The sequence below is a fragment of the Mustela putorius genome, unplaced genomic scaffold (assembly GCF_011764305.1).
Source record: "Mustela putorius furo isolate JIRA1106 unplaced genomic scaffold, ASM1176430v1.1 tig00000450_pilon_pilon_pilon, whole genome shotgun sequence".
Classification (NCBI taxonomy): domain Eukaryota; kingdom Metazoa; phylum Chordata; class Mammalia; order Carnivora; family Mustelidae; genus Mustela; species Mustela putorius.
Genome location: NW_025421385.1, coordinates 22,488,463 through 22,504,878, shown reverse-complemented (window position 1 = coordinate 22,504,878; position 16,416 = coordinate 22,488,463). Strand labels below are relative to the sequence as shown.

General features: G+C 42.5%; 1 protein-coding gene across 5 annotated transcripts in view; it reads left to right on the top strand.

The window, feature by feature from the left end:
* The window catches only part of LOC101686176, a 206,216-nt gene that overhangs the window by 181,719 nt on the left and 8,081 nt on the right, over positions 1-16,416 (top strand). Inside the window, exons 46-50 of one of the 5 annotated variants that reach the window (XR_006606817.1) lie at positions 2,566-2,686; positions 5,998-6,125; positions 7,952-8,073; positions 10,231-10,279; positions 11,642-11,762. Coding sequence is in view for 1 of the 5 variants with exons in the window: in XM_013056673.2 (XP_012912127.1) it covers positions 2,566-2,686; positions 5,998-6,125; positions 7,952-8,062 (360 nt within the window). In the remaining 4 variants the exon portion in view is untranslated. Of the gene's footprint in view, positions 1-2,565; positions 2,687-3,532; positions 3,658-5,997; positions 6,126-7,951; positions 8,145-10,230; positions 10,280-11,641; positions 11,763-16,416 lie in introns of those variants that run through there. The other 4 variants (XR_006606816.1, XR_006606818.1, XM_013056673.2 and 1 more) reach the window with 4 other exon arrangements.

Sequence of the window (16,416 nt, the reverse complement as noted above, 5' to 3'; positions counted from 1 at the left end):
GAGCCCTGTGCCTAGTTAAAAAGAGACAAGGTGTTAGTTTCTCAAAGTCTTCTCTAGTTAACAACTAATTTTTGCCTAATGGTAGAGATTCTAAAAGTAGTCAAAACAAATATTTTGAGGCTTCTCTCAAATACATCTTTTTAGTATATGCATGTAAAAATCTAAATTATTCCCCTACCCCAGTAAGCTGGGTCACAACTCCTGTGTTCCAGGCTTACTGTCCCACTCGCCACCAACTAGCAATCCAACCTCAGCCAGCAAGAGCCCCTATGACCTACAGTCACTTCATTAATCCTTCTCCAACCTCCAATTCCAAGGGCAGATTTTGATCATCTGACCTTGGAGAGCATGATTGTCCTTGCCTACCTCCTGCTCCTGGGGAGACCATTCAGAGTGGAGGCCCTAGAGTCAAATTTCCTGATTCACGCCCTGGGGCCCTCTACTGCATGACCTTGTGCTAGATCTCCACTGCATGACCTTAGGCTAGGTTGTGGTCTCCCTGTGTTTCAGTCTTCTCATTGGTACAGGGGAGAACAATATACTCAATTCATGGGATTTTTAGGAGGATTGAATCAGGTAGTTCCGATGAAACACTTAGAATTGAAACTGACACACAGCTCTTGATTAATATTGGCTGTATGTCTTTTTACTGGGAATCTCAATGAACGTGAACAATTTTGGAAACAGATTGACCTGGATTCAAATCCTGCCTCTGCCACTAACAGCTTGTGGATCTTGGCAAATCACTGTACCTACCTCTGTGAAGTGGGGTGGGGTTTCTTTAAGGTCCTAACACAACACAACGTCCTTCCTAAACATGTTTCTTTCCTTTGCTAATATTTTTCAAGTTGGCTTAGTCCCAGCCTGGCCTAGGGAGTCTTGATATGTTTTTCCTGGGTTCCTACCCATGAGGGCTAAGGAGCCTACACCAATCCTTATAGTACCTACATGGACCTTGGGGCTAATTCGTATTAGGAAGTGTTCCTAACTCTGGGGATCTGATCTTTTACTGAAAGTTATATTACACTTGAGAGTATCTGCACACACACAAGAAACTGCTCCTTAACATTTGTAAGATGAGCCTGTGGTCACAGCTTCAAGAGTTCACAGACCTTCTCATTGGGTCCATGCAGATGAGAGTAGGATTTAAAACATGTGCGGCTGAAGTGGATTGGTTTGCTAGGGCTGTTGTAACAAATTACCACAAACTAGATGGCTTAATACAAGTGAAATGTATGCTCTCAGAGTTCAGGAGGCCAGAAGCCTGAAATCAAGATGTGGACTCCTCCTGAGGGCTCTCAGAAAGAGTCTGTTCTCTGCCTCTCTCCTAGCTTGTGGTGGTTGCCTGTAGTCCTTGGCATTCCTTTGTCTGTAACTCCATCACTCCCATCTCTGCCTTCCTCATCCGATCGCCCTCTCCATATGTGTCCCTCTGTGAGTCTTCTTAGGAAGGCATCAGTCATTGTACATAAGGCCCACTCTTAATCCAGTATGGCTTCCTCATGATTTAATTACATCTGCAAAGACTATTTCCAAGGTCACCTTTTGAGGTTCCAGGTAAACATGAATTTTTCGGGGGGTCAGGAGGATATTATTCAATCCATTATATGATTATTGCTTTTTTGTACTTTATAATTTTTTTTTAATTTTTATTTATTTGTCAGAGAAAGACAAGGAGAGCGAGCGAACACAGGCAGACAGAATGGCAGGCAGAGGCAGAGGGAGAAGCAGGCTCCCTGCCAAGCAAGGAGCCCGATGTGGGATACTATCCCAGGATGCTGGGATCATGACCTGAGCCAAAGGCAGCTGCTTAACCAACTGAGCCACTCAGGCGTCCCTGTACTTTATAATTTTTAATATAATTATAATTATATTACTTTTTATACTCTTAGATAATTTTTATAATTAACTTACTTTTTATAACCTATATAAAATTATATTTATATAAATTAAAATAAGTTTAAAAAATACCTGTGATCTCTGCAGATGAGGCACTTTGGACCCAGTCGCTCTCTGGCTGGGGGGCTAGGGGTCAGCTGTGTGAGCAGAGGGCCACATGAGTAAATACGAAGGTCATCTCTTGTTAGGGGCCTCATATAAGGCATGGGGGATGGTACTCAGGGCATCCCTGCCAATGATGAGTTGAGCCAAACAGAGATCTGGAAGAGAGAGTGGGTCTTTCCTCTGCTTGAAATTGTCCAGGGACTCCCTCCCGTCCCTGTGGTAGTTTCATGGCTTTGACCCACAAGGTCCTCTGTGAACTGGACCCTTCTATTTCCTCTCCTCCCCTCCACTCTAGTCAAATAAACATAAAAGATAAAAATGTCATGAGTGAACTCCTGGCTATGATAAGGCAATAAAAGTTCTAAGCGCTGCCTCTGCTCCTCTTTGGTTGAGTTCTTGGCCTTCTTGGAGCTCTCCTCAGAAGGCTGAGTTCAGCCTGACCAGGAATGCATGAGGACTTGAATTTCTGGGGCAGCCTCGACCTACACTCTCCAAGGAACCCTAGGAACTAAAGTAGGCACCAGGAAGCATCTCTGCTTCCTAAGCACCTTTTCCCCTCAGATGAGGAGCCGGCTTGCCCAGGAGCGGAGTGTGAAGCTGGATGCTTTCCAGCGTGTACAAGAGCTACAAAGTCAGCTTAGTGACGCTGAGCGATCGTCTGTCCGGATGAGCTCACCAGGCGGTAAGCAGCTCCCCTGCTCTGGCTAGCACAAACTCCCAGGCTCTGGGGTCTGAACTGAGGAGGATCTCAGGGAGTAGCTGTAACAACCCAGTGGTTACTGTGTGGGGGCTCCGTGCTGGCTGTTGAGCGAATGAATGATACATGAATGAATGAAACTTAATTCTGATTTGCAGCCATAACTTTCTACTTTAGTTTACCTTAGAGTATTTACATCCTATACTAAAATGTTTTAGTCATAAAAACTGGCCTCAGAAGCTTGTAATATACCACTTAAAGAACACTGGGTACTTCACTGTCTTAATCCCTTGGAACATCAATGACCACATTTATGTCTCAGATGTTATTTAGAAAGTGTATTATGATTCTTGGGTGCTGGAGGCTTGAAGAGCCCTATGGAAGTGACAATCAACACTGTCCTCTGGGCCATATAGCTAGCAAGAAGCATGGAACAGAGGCCAAACCCATGTCTCTAAACTAGCTTCCTCCCCTGTAAGTTGAGGACAAAATAAATTCTAAGTTCTTCTATCAAAAATGTCATCAAATATCAATAACCACAACCGACTTATTGTTAAGATCAGCCAAGTCTCTGCTTTTCTCTTCTGGTGGAACCTGGTGGTTGGGTGTGTGCGCTTTGGTTCAAATGCTGGCTCAGTCACTGCTTGCTATGTGACCTCAGGTTAGCCTGTTTGTAAAATGGGAATATTCCCGCAAAAGGGTATTCTGAGGATTAAATGAAATAAAGCACATCTGCCACGTAGTACAGAAGCACTAACTAGCTGTACAGATGTTGGTTCCTATACTTTCATACGTGTGTGTCCTTTATGTTTGCTTTTGGCTATTTACTAGGTGAATATATAAGAAAACAGAGCCTTTCAGAAACCGAAAGATTGGCATCAAAGATCAAGTAGACGAAGATGGAGTGACCCTGGGTTTACTAAGAGCAGGGCTGGTGGGGCACCTGGGTGACTCAGTTAAGTGTCCATTTCTGATTTGGGTTCAGGTCATGATCACAGGGTCCTGGGATCAAGCCCCATGTCAGGCTCCACGCTTAGCATGGAGTCTGCTAGACAGTCTCTCTCTCTCTCTCCCTCTCCCTCTGCTCCTCCTTCCACTCATACTCTCTCTGTCTCTCTGTCTCTCTCTCAAATAAATAAATAAAATCTTAAAAAAAAAAAAAAAAAGACTAAAGCTGGGCTCAGCTATAAAGCCCAGGGCCCTCCTTCCTGCCTCTATGCCTGCTGCCTCGGACCTGAGAGCAGGTCTGATTTTCTCACCTCAGTTGTCCTGTCCGAAGAGAAAGAACATACAAATATCCAAGGCCCTATTTTGACCACTGACCCTGAGCAGTTCTGTACCTTGCACTCTCCTTCTCCATATTCCCTAGGATTTTTCTGTCTCTCCCTTGCCCCTCTGCCTCCATCCAACCATCTTCTTCTTCTTCTTCTTTTAATAATTAGCTCTGCACCCACAGTGGGGCTTGAACTCACCACCCTGAGATCAAGAGTCACACTCTCTACCAGCTAAGCCAGCCAGGTACCCCAGCCAAGCATCTTTTAAATCTCTTTCTGGGTTAAAGTGTCCTTTCAAACTGCCGCCCATGCCCGCCAACAGCTGCACATTTAGGAAGGAGAAACAGAGTGAGGCACAAGACGGGTAGGGGGGCAGAACCCTAATTCCCGGAACTGGGGATGTGGCAGGAATAAAAGAGAAGCCTCTTTTTCCCTGGAAGCAGATGTAAAAGTTATTCCTAAACCTCAGCCCTCATCTGTCCTCTCTTAGTGACAGGACAGGCTTTGTGGAGGGCTCCCTACGTGTAGATTCATCAGGGGAGGAGGGACTGGGTCATACCTGTCTATTTATTACCCATTATTACCCTATTTACTACCCAGCCTCCAAGGGGACAGCCAGGCACCTCCTGTACCATTAGTGCCAAAAGTCAGCCATTCCCACTCCCTTCCCAGCTGTTGTCCAGTTGAAAGCTGGAGATGACCAAGGTCTCTCCTTCCCGTAGCTGTGGTAGCAGCAGCCACCTTGCTCCCCACATCAGAGGCACCGGAGGCAAAGGCAGAGTTGGGGGACCAGCTCTCTCTACTTGGCATTAGCATGGATTCCCCTTAGGATTTTGCAGCTCCTGAGAAACTATAATATATTCTAGTGCAGCTGTTCTTAAAATACTTAAGGGGGAAAAAATGAAATCACTTGGCTGACAAAACTATGAAATGTTCAGAGGCAGACTGCCTTAAGTTCTCCTGATCCAGCTTTGATGTTTTTCATGAGCATTGATTTCTCTCTCGCCGTTGCTGGGCTCTGAGAATGCTGGGAGCCGAGAGGAAGTGGAGCCCCTTGGGAAGCAAGATGGCAGCCACCACTGTAGCTTCCTCTCTGTTCCAGCTCAAGGGGCAAGAGTCAGTCTGGCGATGGACAGTTGAGAATAATCATCAGCCTCAGACTGGGTAGACTCGGGTCACATGTCCGGTTTTGAGCCAATCACTAAAGCCAGAGACTAAGGCTCTCAGTGGTCTTAGGACCAGCTCACATGTCCCTCCCCCGCAGCTGAGAATGGGGTCAGCTCACTCTCTTCTTTTCCCAGCAACTATTTAAAATCTTCCTGGCTTCTTCACACCTTCCAACACTGTCCTCCTCCCCAGCCAACACATCACCTCCAGTTTCACAGAGCAGTTAAAAGCCATCCAAGGGGAAAACCCTCTATAAACTTGAGCCCAGCCCCGCTACATTAGCACTCAGCTGCTTCCCGGTCCCTCCTGGTAAAACGGAAAAGCTGCCCCTTCCCGGGGGGCCAATCCTAATGCATGAGATCCCATTTATTCTACTTTTTCACTACTACAGGGGCCTTGTTCTAATCTTTATCTGCTTTCTCTCTACATACTCATATTTCCCACCCATCTACCCTTCTAATTTTGTTATTGACCATTATTTATTGACCATATATGTGCCAGGATCATAAAATCCACCATAAAATAAAATGAATATCTATCCAATTGCTTGAGCCAGAAATCTGGGAGCTATTCCTTGTCACCCTGCAAATCCAGTGAATTACAAAATCTGATTAATTTGAATAACCTTAAGTCTGTCCACTTCTACCCATCATAGTCCAAGTCAACCATCATATCCTTCTCTTTCACTTGGTCATGTGACCCTCAGGCAAAAAAAATTCCATCTGGGTTTTGTCATCTTCACTCAGAACTGATGAAGCGGATTAGATGTTCATTTTATGCTCAAAATTTTATGGATTAAATCTAGGACTATACACTGCAACCAGAGATATGATTTAACATTTTTTAACATTATAGGCCTTATACCTCGGGCTCAGTATTCCCTACGTTCTGCTCCCACATCATCCAGACACTCCCAGCAACACCTTTTAAGGACTCATCTTATAAGCAGTAAAATAACAAGAAGGATTCAAAGGCCGGACACCGTAAGTAATGATAAATTTGATTATATATGTGAAACAATGAAAAATGTAAATATGAAATTATGGTTTTAGGTTCACTTCAAAAGTACATTAAAAATATCAGGCTCTTATCTAGATACTTGGATCTAAATAATAAAATTCTAGATTTCTCACAGAGGGAATTTGTTCATGAATGGTTTCTGAATCGATGACTGGGAAGAAGGATGGTCCAGGGTTTCCCACTCTGCCTTCTTGCTGATGCTACTCCTCAGTAATAGAATTCTGGTATCAAAACAATTATCCCAAAAGCATTTATTCAATTACAATGAAATAAGTGAATGTGGAAGTCAGTATCAACACCTTGCTGTGTTCCGTCTCTGAATCTCTTCTTTTCCTTCCATCATCTGTAGTAATTAACTAGCAGCATGAGATCTCTTATCTGAGTTCCCTGGCAGAGCAGGAAGTTTCAGAAGTCATTTTAAAAACATGTGAGAAATCTACCCTCCAAAGAAACTCTTTGGACACAGATTAGGTCAAGGTACAGAACATATATGTAGATTTTTTAAAAATATGTATATATTATAAATATATTATTATATATTTATATATAATATATATATTTCCACATTTTTATATTTTATATTTTCCACATTTGATTTCCTTGAGCATTTGAATGAATAAAAATGAATATATTTTATAATAATTATTTAATATTAAATATAAATAATTAATATTTAATTAATAGTTTTTGGTTTATGTAAAACGTTTACCCTCTTCCACTGCCTTCTCTGCACTACTTTGATAAGTATTATACTCTTTGCCCCATTGGTTTTTAGAATCCCCTCCAGAAGTTTACCTGTCAACCCATTTAAGAATTCCTGCCTCTTGCTTTGAGGAAAACTAAAAGGAAAAGATTTAATCATATTGTCAGAGAAAAATATGAGGGTATAATTTTGCAGATGATGATCTAGTTATTGGATCACAAATTTCCAGCAGTGTTTCTGAACATGTGGTTAAGAAGTCATACACGGAAAGGGAAGAAACAGATCAGGAATACCCATTTAAGGTCCTTGACCAAGTAGGACCACATTATCAATCCCCGCCGTTCGCTTGACCTACCAATCTCTGTGCAGTCAGCATTCACTAAAAAGTGAAATTCTAGTATATGTCTGTTTCTGCAAAAACCTTTTCCAAAAAGAAGCAATATTCAGTTGGCGCTTATGGGACCACAAGGGCTTTTAAAGATTCACTCCATTCCTGTTTCACACCCAAAAGCAAATGTTGCTCTTACAGGGGTAGTTGGTGATTACAGCTCATGGTTGAGAATGCTGCTTAAGTAACTAAATGCATTAGAGGAGAGCCACTGTATCACAAGATTTAAAAGGGTGATAGTCTAAACAAACCCTAATAAAAAAGGGAATGTTTTGTAGCCCATTAACTTGTGTACACTATAAAAACCCCAAACAAAAAGCCTAAGGTGCAGGAAAGGCACGAAAGAATTGGAGCCTCTTTGAATCTAAGTTCTGAATTCTTAAGAAAGGCCTATAAGACAAATCAGATAAATACAGACTGAGGAGGAATGTGCACACGTTGGGATGTAAGGCCCCCAAGACTTTCTAAAAAACAAAACGCTACACTAGCACAAATGATAAACTATTAAGGAATTTTTAGATTACTCCATATATGGGATATCTTTTTTCCTTAGATGAAAATGGCTTTTTGTTGATAGATTTTATTCATAACCAGTTCCTTTATGACAAGTGGCAGGTACAAGAAGGCGGCCTAAATGGCCTGCCCCAGACTGGACGAATGACCTTGGTCTCATGAGTTAACAGTGACTTATATTACAGGTACCTATTAAACATGAAAGAAGGACTGACAACGTCTTTCTACCCAATGTGGCAGAAAATGTTCAATGTTCAGCTTTTCAAGTTCACACGGCTCCATCCATAATCCCATAAAGACCTGACTGGTAATCATATATCCTTTTCCACATTTTATTTCCTTGAGCATTTGAATGAATAAAAATGATTCTAACCTCCATGACCTTGATCTAATTTTTATTATCAGTACTATGAAGACTGTGTAAGGACTGAGATGTCCCAGGGGAAGTAGGGCTCGGCCCTAGGTTTTAGGAACTAAGAGTTGATTTGCACTTCTACAACCTGGGCCTCAGCTTTGGTCAACCAACAGCCCCTCATTGTGGGTTCCAGATTACTGATGAGGTGTACGAACCAGGAGAGAGGCATTGCTGCTACGCAGTAATTTTTAGTAAGTGAAAAACAAGAACAGATTAATCTCAATACACTTCAGAGCACTCATTTCTATTTGTTTCACTTAAGAACATCATCCTCTCTCTCTTTTTTTTAAGATTTTGTTTATTTGACAGAGATCACAAGTAGACAGAGAGGCAGGCAGAGAGAGAGAGAGGGAAGCAGGCTCCCAAGCGCTGAGCAGAGAGCCTGATGCAGGACTCTATCCCAGGACCCTGGGATCATGACCTGAGCCGAAGGCAGCGGCTTAACCCACTGAGCCACCCAGGTGCCCCCCATCATCCTCCCTTAACTAGCGTTTTATTCTGCCTACAAATACTGAGACTCTCTTCAGAGTTTTGCGAAGTCCTAATGCAAGCCTCTTTGTTCAGACAAGAAAATGTATCCTGAGTAAAGGAATAAATGGGTAGATGAATGGAATAGAACAGACCAGAGAAACATTTACATACATACATTTATATATGATATTTGTTTAACTTTTCAAATTAAGGGTAAGGTTGAGTCTATTTGAAGTAGAACAAATTATCACCTTACACTATACACAATGAATTCCAAATGGATTCAAGATCTATATGCACACACACACACACACACACACACACACACCTGCACATAGACACACACACAAACTTATTTCTTAAGTAGAACATGAAAAACAAAAGCCAAGAGGAAGATTGATGACTTGGATGTCAAAGCTACAAATTCAACATGACAATATGGTAGCAGTTATCAATTTATGCCTCTCAGCTCTAAATTCATCCTTGTCTGCTATAGTTAATATGGACACTGTAAATCTTTCTTCTTTTACCACTACAAGATTTTAAGCTTTGTCAGGAGAGAGTAATGGAAGGATCCTGAAGAAGGAGGTTCTGGGGTGCTTCTCACTTGCCATGTTGACAGGCTTCTGCGTTAGAATGCACAGGGGAGCATGCAGCTTCCTGGTGGAGGGCCACTGGCATGGCACCTTCAGTGAAGGGCTTTCTCCTCCCGCTCCTCCTTTTCTGAGGGCTACTTTCCAGCCTCAGTGAATTTCTCTCCCATCCAGTGAGCCTTTGAGGTCACACCCTCTCCAGTTTATGTCAGCTCTGGAGGGTCGTGGCTGCGCACTATATCTGCTATCCCTGTTTTCTTCAGAGCTCCCTTTATTGCTTCCCAGCCGGTCCTCCCGTTACATCAACCCCTTGTTATAGTTAATAATCCTTTCTATTAAACTTTCTCACAGTTGGATTACTGTGGTTCTATCTTTTAATTGACCCATGAGTAATACAGAACTGATACAGTTCAATAATACAAAACTGATACCAGTAAAGGAGTGGTCTTAGGGGAGAGACTCACAGGGATAGGATTTGGGGATCTGCTTGGTTGCATCCTTGGGCGTGGACACAGTGCTGAGCTCCTTGACAATAAGAAATGGAAGACTGGTAATCCTTTACATGCAATGGCATGACAATTAACCAAATTACTACCCATGGTTGACTGATGGAGTACCTACTTGAAGCATGTGCTTCGGGAGCTTAAATTGTTACCACACTGACTCTCATGGCAATAATCATGGCCATAAATACCGGGGTGTGGGATGGACTTTCTTGGATGCACTTGAGCACTTACAGAAGAAAATGATAAGCTCTGGTCCTTTAATTCTCAGCTCGGATCATGGTCTGAAAACCAGAGAACTTCCATAGCAGCCTTCAAAAAAATCTCTTATTTCGTGTAGTCATAGGGGTAATACTGCTAAAAAAAAAAAAAAAAAAAAATCAAGCATAATTTTTAATTGTGCAGAATGCTAATGACCATGACAGTTGAAATCACAATCTTGTCATTTCTCATTGCTGTTGAGATGGGCTTTCTCATTTCAGTGGTTATGATGCAGTCCCAGAATAGCAGAAGACAACAGCCAAGGACAAGGTAGGTATGTCTATTACAAGGGGCAGCAGGGACCTGTCAGTAGTCAGATTATCAACCTGGCACATAAAGATTTTTGGTGGTCAGTGTGTCCCCCCAAATGAAATCACATGGGCAGCCAATTAGAATATTGTTTGATCTATACAACAGGAGAAACTCTGGTAGTCAGAAACCTGGCTTGAGTCAACATAGAGGAGAGTCATAGTCTCTCACCCAGATTCCAACCCCACATTGGGTGTGGAGTCTTCCTAAAAAACAAAATCTTGATTCTTGGGAACTCAAAGCACACAGTGGCTCAACAGTTAAAATGAAGGCTTACAGTGAGGTATCAGGAGTCTCAGGTTCAAATTAGAGTGGACCCAGTCAATCCATGGGCCCACCATGTGGCTATTTCCACAGTTCCTGAATGTATAATTGGAAAAGACATCAAGAAAAACTGAAAAGACTCCTCTACTGGTTTTTAACCCATGAGTTGAAGCCTCATTATTTTAGGAAGAGATCATTGGGAGCCCCTGAAACTTCCCCTTTCTGGAAAGTAAACTAGAAGCAAAATTATATCCCTGGGGAAACTGCAGAGATTAAGGCCACCTTCAAAATGTTAAGGAAACAAGGATGATGAGACCTATCACATTGCCACTTAAATCACCACTTTGGCCTGTGCAGAGAACAGGTGGATCTTGGAAAATGACTAGGAACTATCAGGTTCCCATCTTAACGAGGGAGTGATTCCAACCACAGCTGCTGTCTCAGATGTAGTATCTTTACTGGGGCAAATGAATATCCTCTTGGCCTTCGTTATGCAGTTGTTGACCCAATTTGTTATGCCTTTTGCTCCATAACAAATTGTAAGGACCATGAAGAGCAGTATACCGTCGGAGTCTTGCTTTAAGGCTTTGTCAATTCTACTCCCTACATTGATATAGTCTGTAGAGACCTTGACCATCATGATATTCTACAAAAGACACTATGTTTACAACATGCTGATTGGATATGATGAGTAGGATGTAGTATTTAGTGTCTTAGTAAGACATACAAGAACTAGAAGGTAAAGGACAAATTCCACAGAAATTTAGGGCTATTAACCCCAGTGAAGTCTCTGGGGACTCAATGTTTTAGAGCATGTTAAGTGTCTTCCTCTAAGGAGAAAGGCAGTTTGCTTAGGCTTACACCATATTCTGTGAAAAACAAAGGCATAATGCTCAGTAGGCCTTTTTGGATTTGAAGGCAACATGTGCAATATTTGAGTTGGCTATTTCAACCCTCCTCTAGAGTTACCTGTAAGATTACCAATTTTGAGCGGGGAGCAGAGCAAGAGAAGGTTCTGTCATGAACTTGAGTTACAGTATAAGCTGCTCTGCCATACAGGTCCTATGATCCAGCAGAGCCAGTGATTCTAGAAGTATCCTGGCACATATGGAGCCCTTCTCAAGCAGAAACACAGGGCAAACCTTAGGATTCTGGAGCAAATCTCTGCCCTCTTTTGAAGGTAACTACTCTCCTTCTGTGCCTTGTAGAGACTGATTACCCAACCAAGGGATAGTAGATGAGCAGGTAGCCTAAGCTTCACATCATGATTTGGGTGTTTGAGAGTCTACCTAGTCATAAACTTGAGCATGCACAGCAGCAATCTGTTGTAAATGGAAATAGTATACATTTAACTATCTGGAACAGGTCTGAAAGGTACAAATAGCTTCCATGAACATGTGGCTCAGATTCTTTCAGCACCAATGCCTGTTGCTGCCTCTTCCTCAATCAATACCTCTGGTCTAGAGTGTTTCTAACAACTAGCTAGCCAAGAAAAAAAAAATTAAACCTGGCTTATAGATAGGTCTGCATGATACATTGGATCCACCCAAAAGTGGACAACTGCACCACCCTGGAGCTCAGGAGTGGATCTAAATAGAAGGGGCACAAGAGGGGCGCCTGGGTGGTTCAGTGTGTTAAAGCCTCTGCCTTCGGCTCGGGTCATGATCCAGGGTCCTGGGATTAAGCCCTGCATCGGGCTCTCTGCTCGGCAGGGAGCCTGCTTCCTCCTCTCTCTCTGCCTGCCTCTCTGCCTACTTGTGATCTCTGTCAAATAAAATAAATAAAATCTTAAAAAGAAGAAGAAAGAAGAAAGAAGAAGAAGAAGAGGCGCAAGAAAACCTTCCCTGTGAGAACTGCAAGTAGTGAATTTGATTGTCCATGGTGTCTGATCTGAGACATGGCCAGAAGTACAAATCCACACGAATTCTTGGGTAGTTGCTAGTGGTTTGGTTGGACAGTTAGACTTGGAAGAAATAGTAAATGTTGGTGACAAGTAAATGTGGGAAAAGGCATGTGTATGGATCTCGGAATGGGAACACACATATTCGTATCCCATGTCACTAAAGGGCATCTACGGCAAAGAAGGCTCTTATTAATCAAGTGGATAAAATAATGCACTCTATGGGTGTCAGTCTCTTTCCCCAGCTACCCAGTGCTTGTTCAATGTGACCCATGCATGGGCTCAACAACATGGATTTCCCCTTATCAAGGCTGACATGCACTAGTGACTACTGCCTGATCTGTCAGGAGCAGAGACCAATACTGAGGCTGAATACGGTATTAATCTCGTGGGTAATAACCATCCATATGATAGCAATTTGATTATATTGGGCCTTTTCCATCATAGAGGACAGAGATCCATCTTTCGTAGAATACACACATTCTGCATATGGTCTATAATGCTCCTGCCAGCACTGCTAGCTGATGCACATACTCACAGAATGCTTTATCCACTGTCACAGCATTTCCTATAGCACTGCTTCTAATTAAGGAATCAATTTCACAGTAAAGGAAATGCTGCAGTAAACTCATGCCTGTGAAATTAACATGCCCCAATGCCCAGAAGTGGCTGGGCTGATTGAAAGGTGGGATAATTCACTGAAAACTCGTTGTAACTTAGTTGTAACCACCTTGCAAGGATGGAGTTGTCTCACAGAGATAGCATACGTACCTAGAAATCAAGAGGTAGAAGTGGATGTGACTCATGGTGATACTTCTCATCTCAGGAACCTCAAGCTGAGCTGGCTTGGAGGTCTTAGTTCCCAAGGTTTGTTTCAACCAGAGACACAACAATGGGTCTATTGATTTAGGATCTAAGGTAAGACCACATCTTGGGATTCATAAGCCACTAAACCAACAGGCTGTGAAAGGTGTTACCCTACTGGCTGGAATGGTCGATCCTTATTACCAAGGGGAGATTGTAGTGCTGGTACACAATGGAGGCAAAGGCCATATCTAGGAACATGGTGGTTGTCTAGGTGCCTGAGCACTTCCATACCCAATAGGAAAGATAAATGAAAATCTACGCAACCAAAATGAACAGTAGAAGACTCACATCCTTTGGGAGTAACATTTGGGTTACCACCAGGAGAACTGACCACTTGAGATTCTCAGCAAGGGCAAAATAAATATTAAGTAGTGGGAGGTCAAAAATTGACAGAAAAAAGGACTTTAAGCTTTGAATCCACCTGCTGCCCGCTCCACCATTATGACAATGGAGTTGAAGGAATACTTCTTTGCTAGGTGGCGTGATGTTTTGTCAGACAGTACTGGAGGAATTTCTTTTCCTGGTTCTGGACAAAACTTGAGCAGCACACACATCTGAGCACTGTGGTGTCACTGGTGTGGCACCCTCTTGAACATGGCTTACCCTGCGTCCCCTTGGATGACTTCGCAGGTCACCAATGGCATATCATTTCCCCATAGCTGGCCGGTGGTGGATTTGCAGCTACCACAAACTTCATCCAGAGAGCCAAGGTTGTAACCTTGATATTTCTGGAATTTGGCTTGAGGAAGGACAGAGAGCAGCCACTTCTTAAATTTGCTATGCCAGTATTCTTCAGAGTTCTTCACTGCTTTGTTTGCATTTCTTTAAAATATTACAGATAATATGTCCTATCCCTCCAGTCCACTCTTAGATCAAACTTCCCCTGTTCATATTTGTGGCATCTATCTCCTGATTGTACTCTGGTGATATGGACACCATAATCAAAGACAAAGACTTGAAGAATATATCGAAGAAAATCCATTTGACCATGGATGAGCACCCAGCATGTTTTAAGAGAAAAAATCCTACAATTAAGACACGACAGAAAAAGACAATTCACAGAGGAAGTACAAATTAAGGACAGTAACCAAGTAAATCATTTCACTCACCAGAGTATTTAAACTTTGCCAATGTCAGATGGAAAGGATATAGAAACTCTCAGGTACACTGGCTGGTGGGAATCGGAAGGCAATCTCACTTTGTTAAAATGTACAGAGTGTGGGTGGAACTAGAGGGTATTATGCTGAGCAAAATAAGTCAATCAGAGAAAGACAATTATATGAGCTTACTCATATATGGGATTTAGGAAACAAAACAGGAGCATAGGGTAAGGGAGGGAAAAAATAAAACCAGACGTAATCAGAGAGGGAGACAAACCGTAAGAGAGTCTTAATCATAGGAAACAGACTGAGGATTGCTGGAGGGGAGGGGGTGAGGGATGGGGTAACTGGGTGATAGACATTAAGGAGGGCAGTGATGTAATGGGTGTTATATAGAAGACTGACCAATCACTGACCTCTACCTCTGAATCTAACAATACACTAATATTAATTGATTTTAAAATTTAAAAATGAGTTAAATATAAAAAGCTCAAAGTGTAAACCCTATGATACAGATCTCCCCTTCTCTACCTTTACACTAGACAGAAATTCACACCTAGGGTCGCCTGGGTGGCGGCTGCCTTCAGCTCAGGTCATCATCCCGGCGTCATTGGATCGAGTCCCACATCGGGCTCCTTGCTCCACAAGGAGCCTGCTTCTCCCTCTGACTCTGCCTGCCACTCTGTCTGCCTGTGCTCGCTCTCACTTGCTCTCTCTGACAAATAAATAAATAAAATCTTTAAAAACAAAAAAATTCACACATAAACAAGGCGGCAGATGCAAAGATACTGCTCTGCAGAAGTGTTACTAAAAACTAAAAATTGCAAACCTACTATCCTTCCATAAGCAGATACTGATGATACTCATACTATATAGGCCCTCAGAGAATTGAAGAATTTGGTATAGCTACATACACTAACTTGAGAAGATCTCCAAGTAGTGAGTGAGAAGTTGCAGGCTAATGTTAACACAAAAATCCACATTATGTATTTTCTAAGGGTACATACTATATATATAAAAAAATGCTGGCGGAGGGGGGAGTTTAACACCAGACCAGTTCCAGTAATTACCTCTGCAAAGTGGAGGAGCCAGCAAGGGGAAGAGATTGAGGGACAGTCAAAGCAGACATACTTATCTTGTATAGTTTAAGAAAAAAAATTAAGAATATGTATTTATATATTCCTTGAAATAAAAATTAAAACATTAAAGGTCCCATCTTGAGATTGCATTTGCCCTCAAACTGGACAGTGCACATTAAACAGTAGTTTTCAATACACTGGACTTTGGGCAAAGGACAACGATCCTTGAAGGACAGGAAACTATGGATCCGGACAACTGCCCCGAATTTCTAAGCCATGATGCAGAGAGAGGACGCCCAGACAGAGCCCAGTGCACTTCCTGAATTGAGGAGATGGAGCTGGAAGTCATGGCCGTTGAAGACAGCTGGAGCTCCAGAGCAGAGGACCGCGGTGGAAGACTACAGAACTCTAGAGATCTGCGGAGTACAGTCTCAGCAACATGCCGATCAGCAGACGCACGAGGTAGCTACCCATGGCTAGGAAAGGTTTCCAGGAAACAGTATCTGGAAGCCTGCACAAGGCTGGGAAAAGAGCCTGTCCCCGCTCGCCCAGACTAGGAAGCCTCATAATCCATGGGCACTGAGTACTCAGAAGGGTCTTGCCTAAGAACTGGACAACTATTAGCCCTCCGATAAATGCTGCTCTGCTCCCACCTAACAGTTTACAACGCCAAGACCTAAAAAGGATCAAACTGTTTTCTCTGTACGAGAACAAAAATAATCAGCACCCAACAGGTTATAATTTACATCTTGCATGCAAAGAAACAGAAGCATGACCCATAAGAGGGGAAAAAAATCAAACTGACCCAGTATTAGAATTAGCAGACATAGGCATTTAAAAAAAAAAAACCAACAAAAAAAACCACTGCATGCTCAAACACTAAAGAAT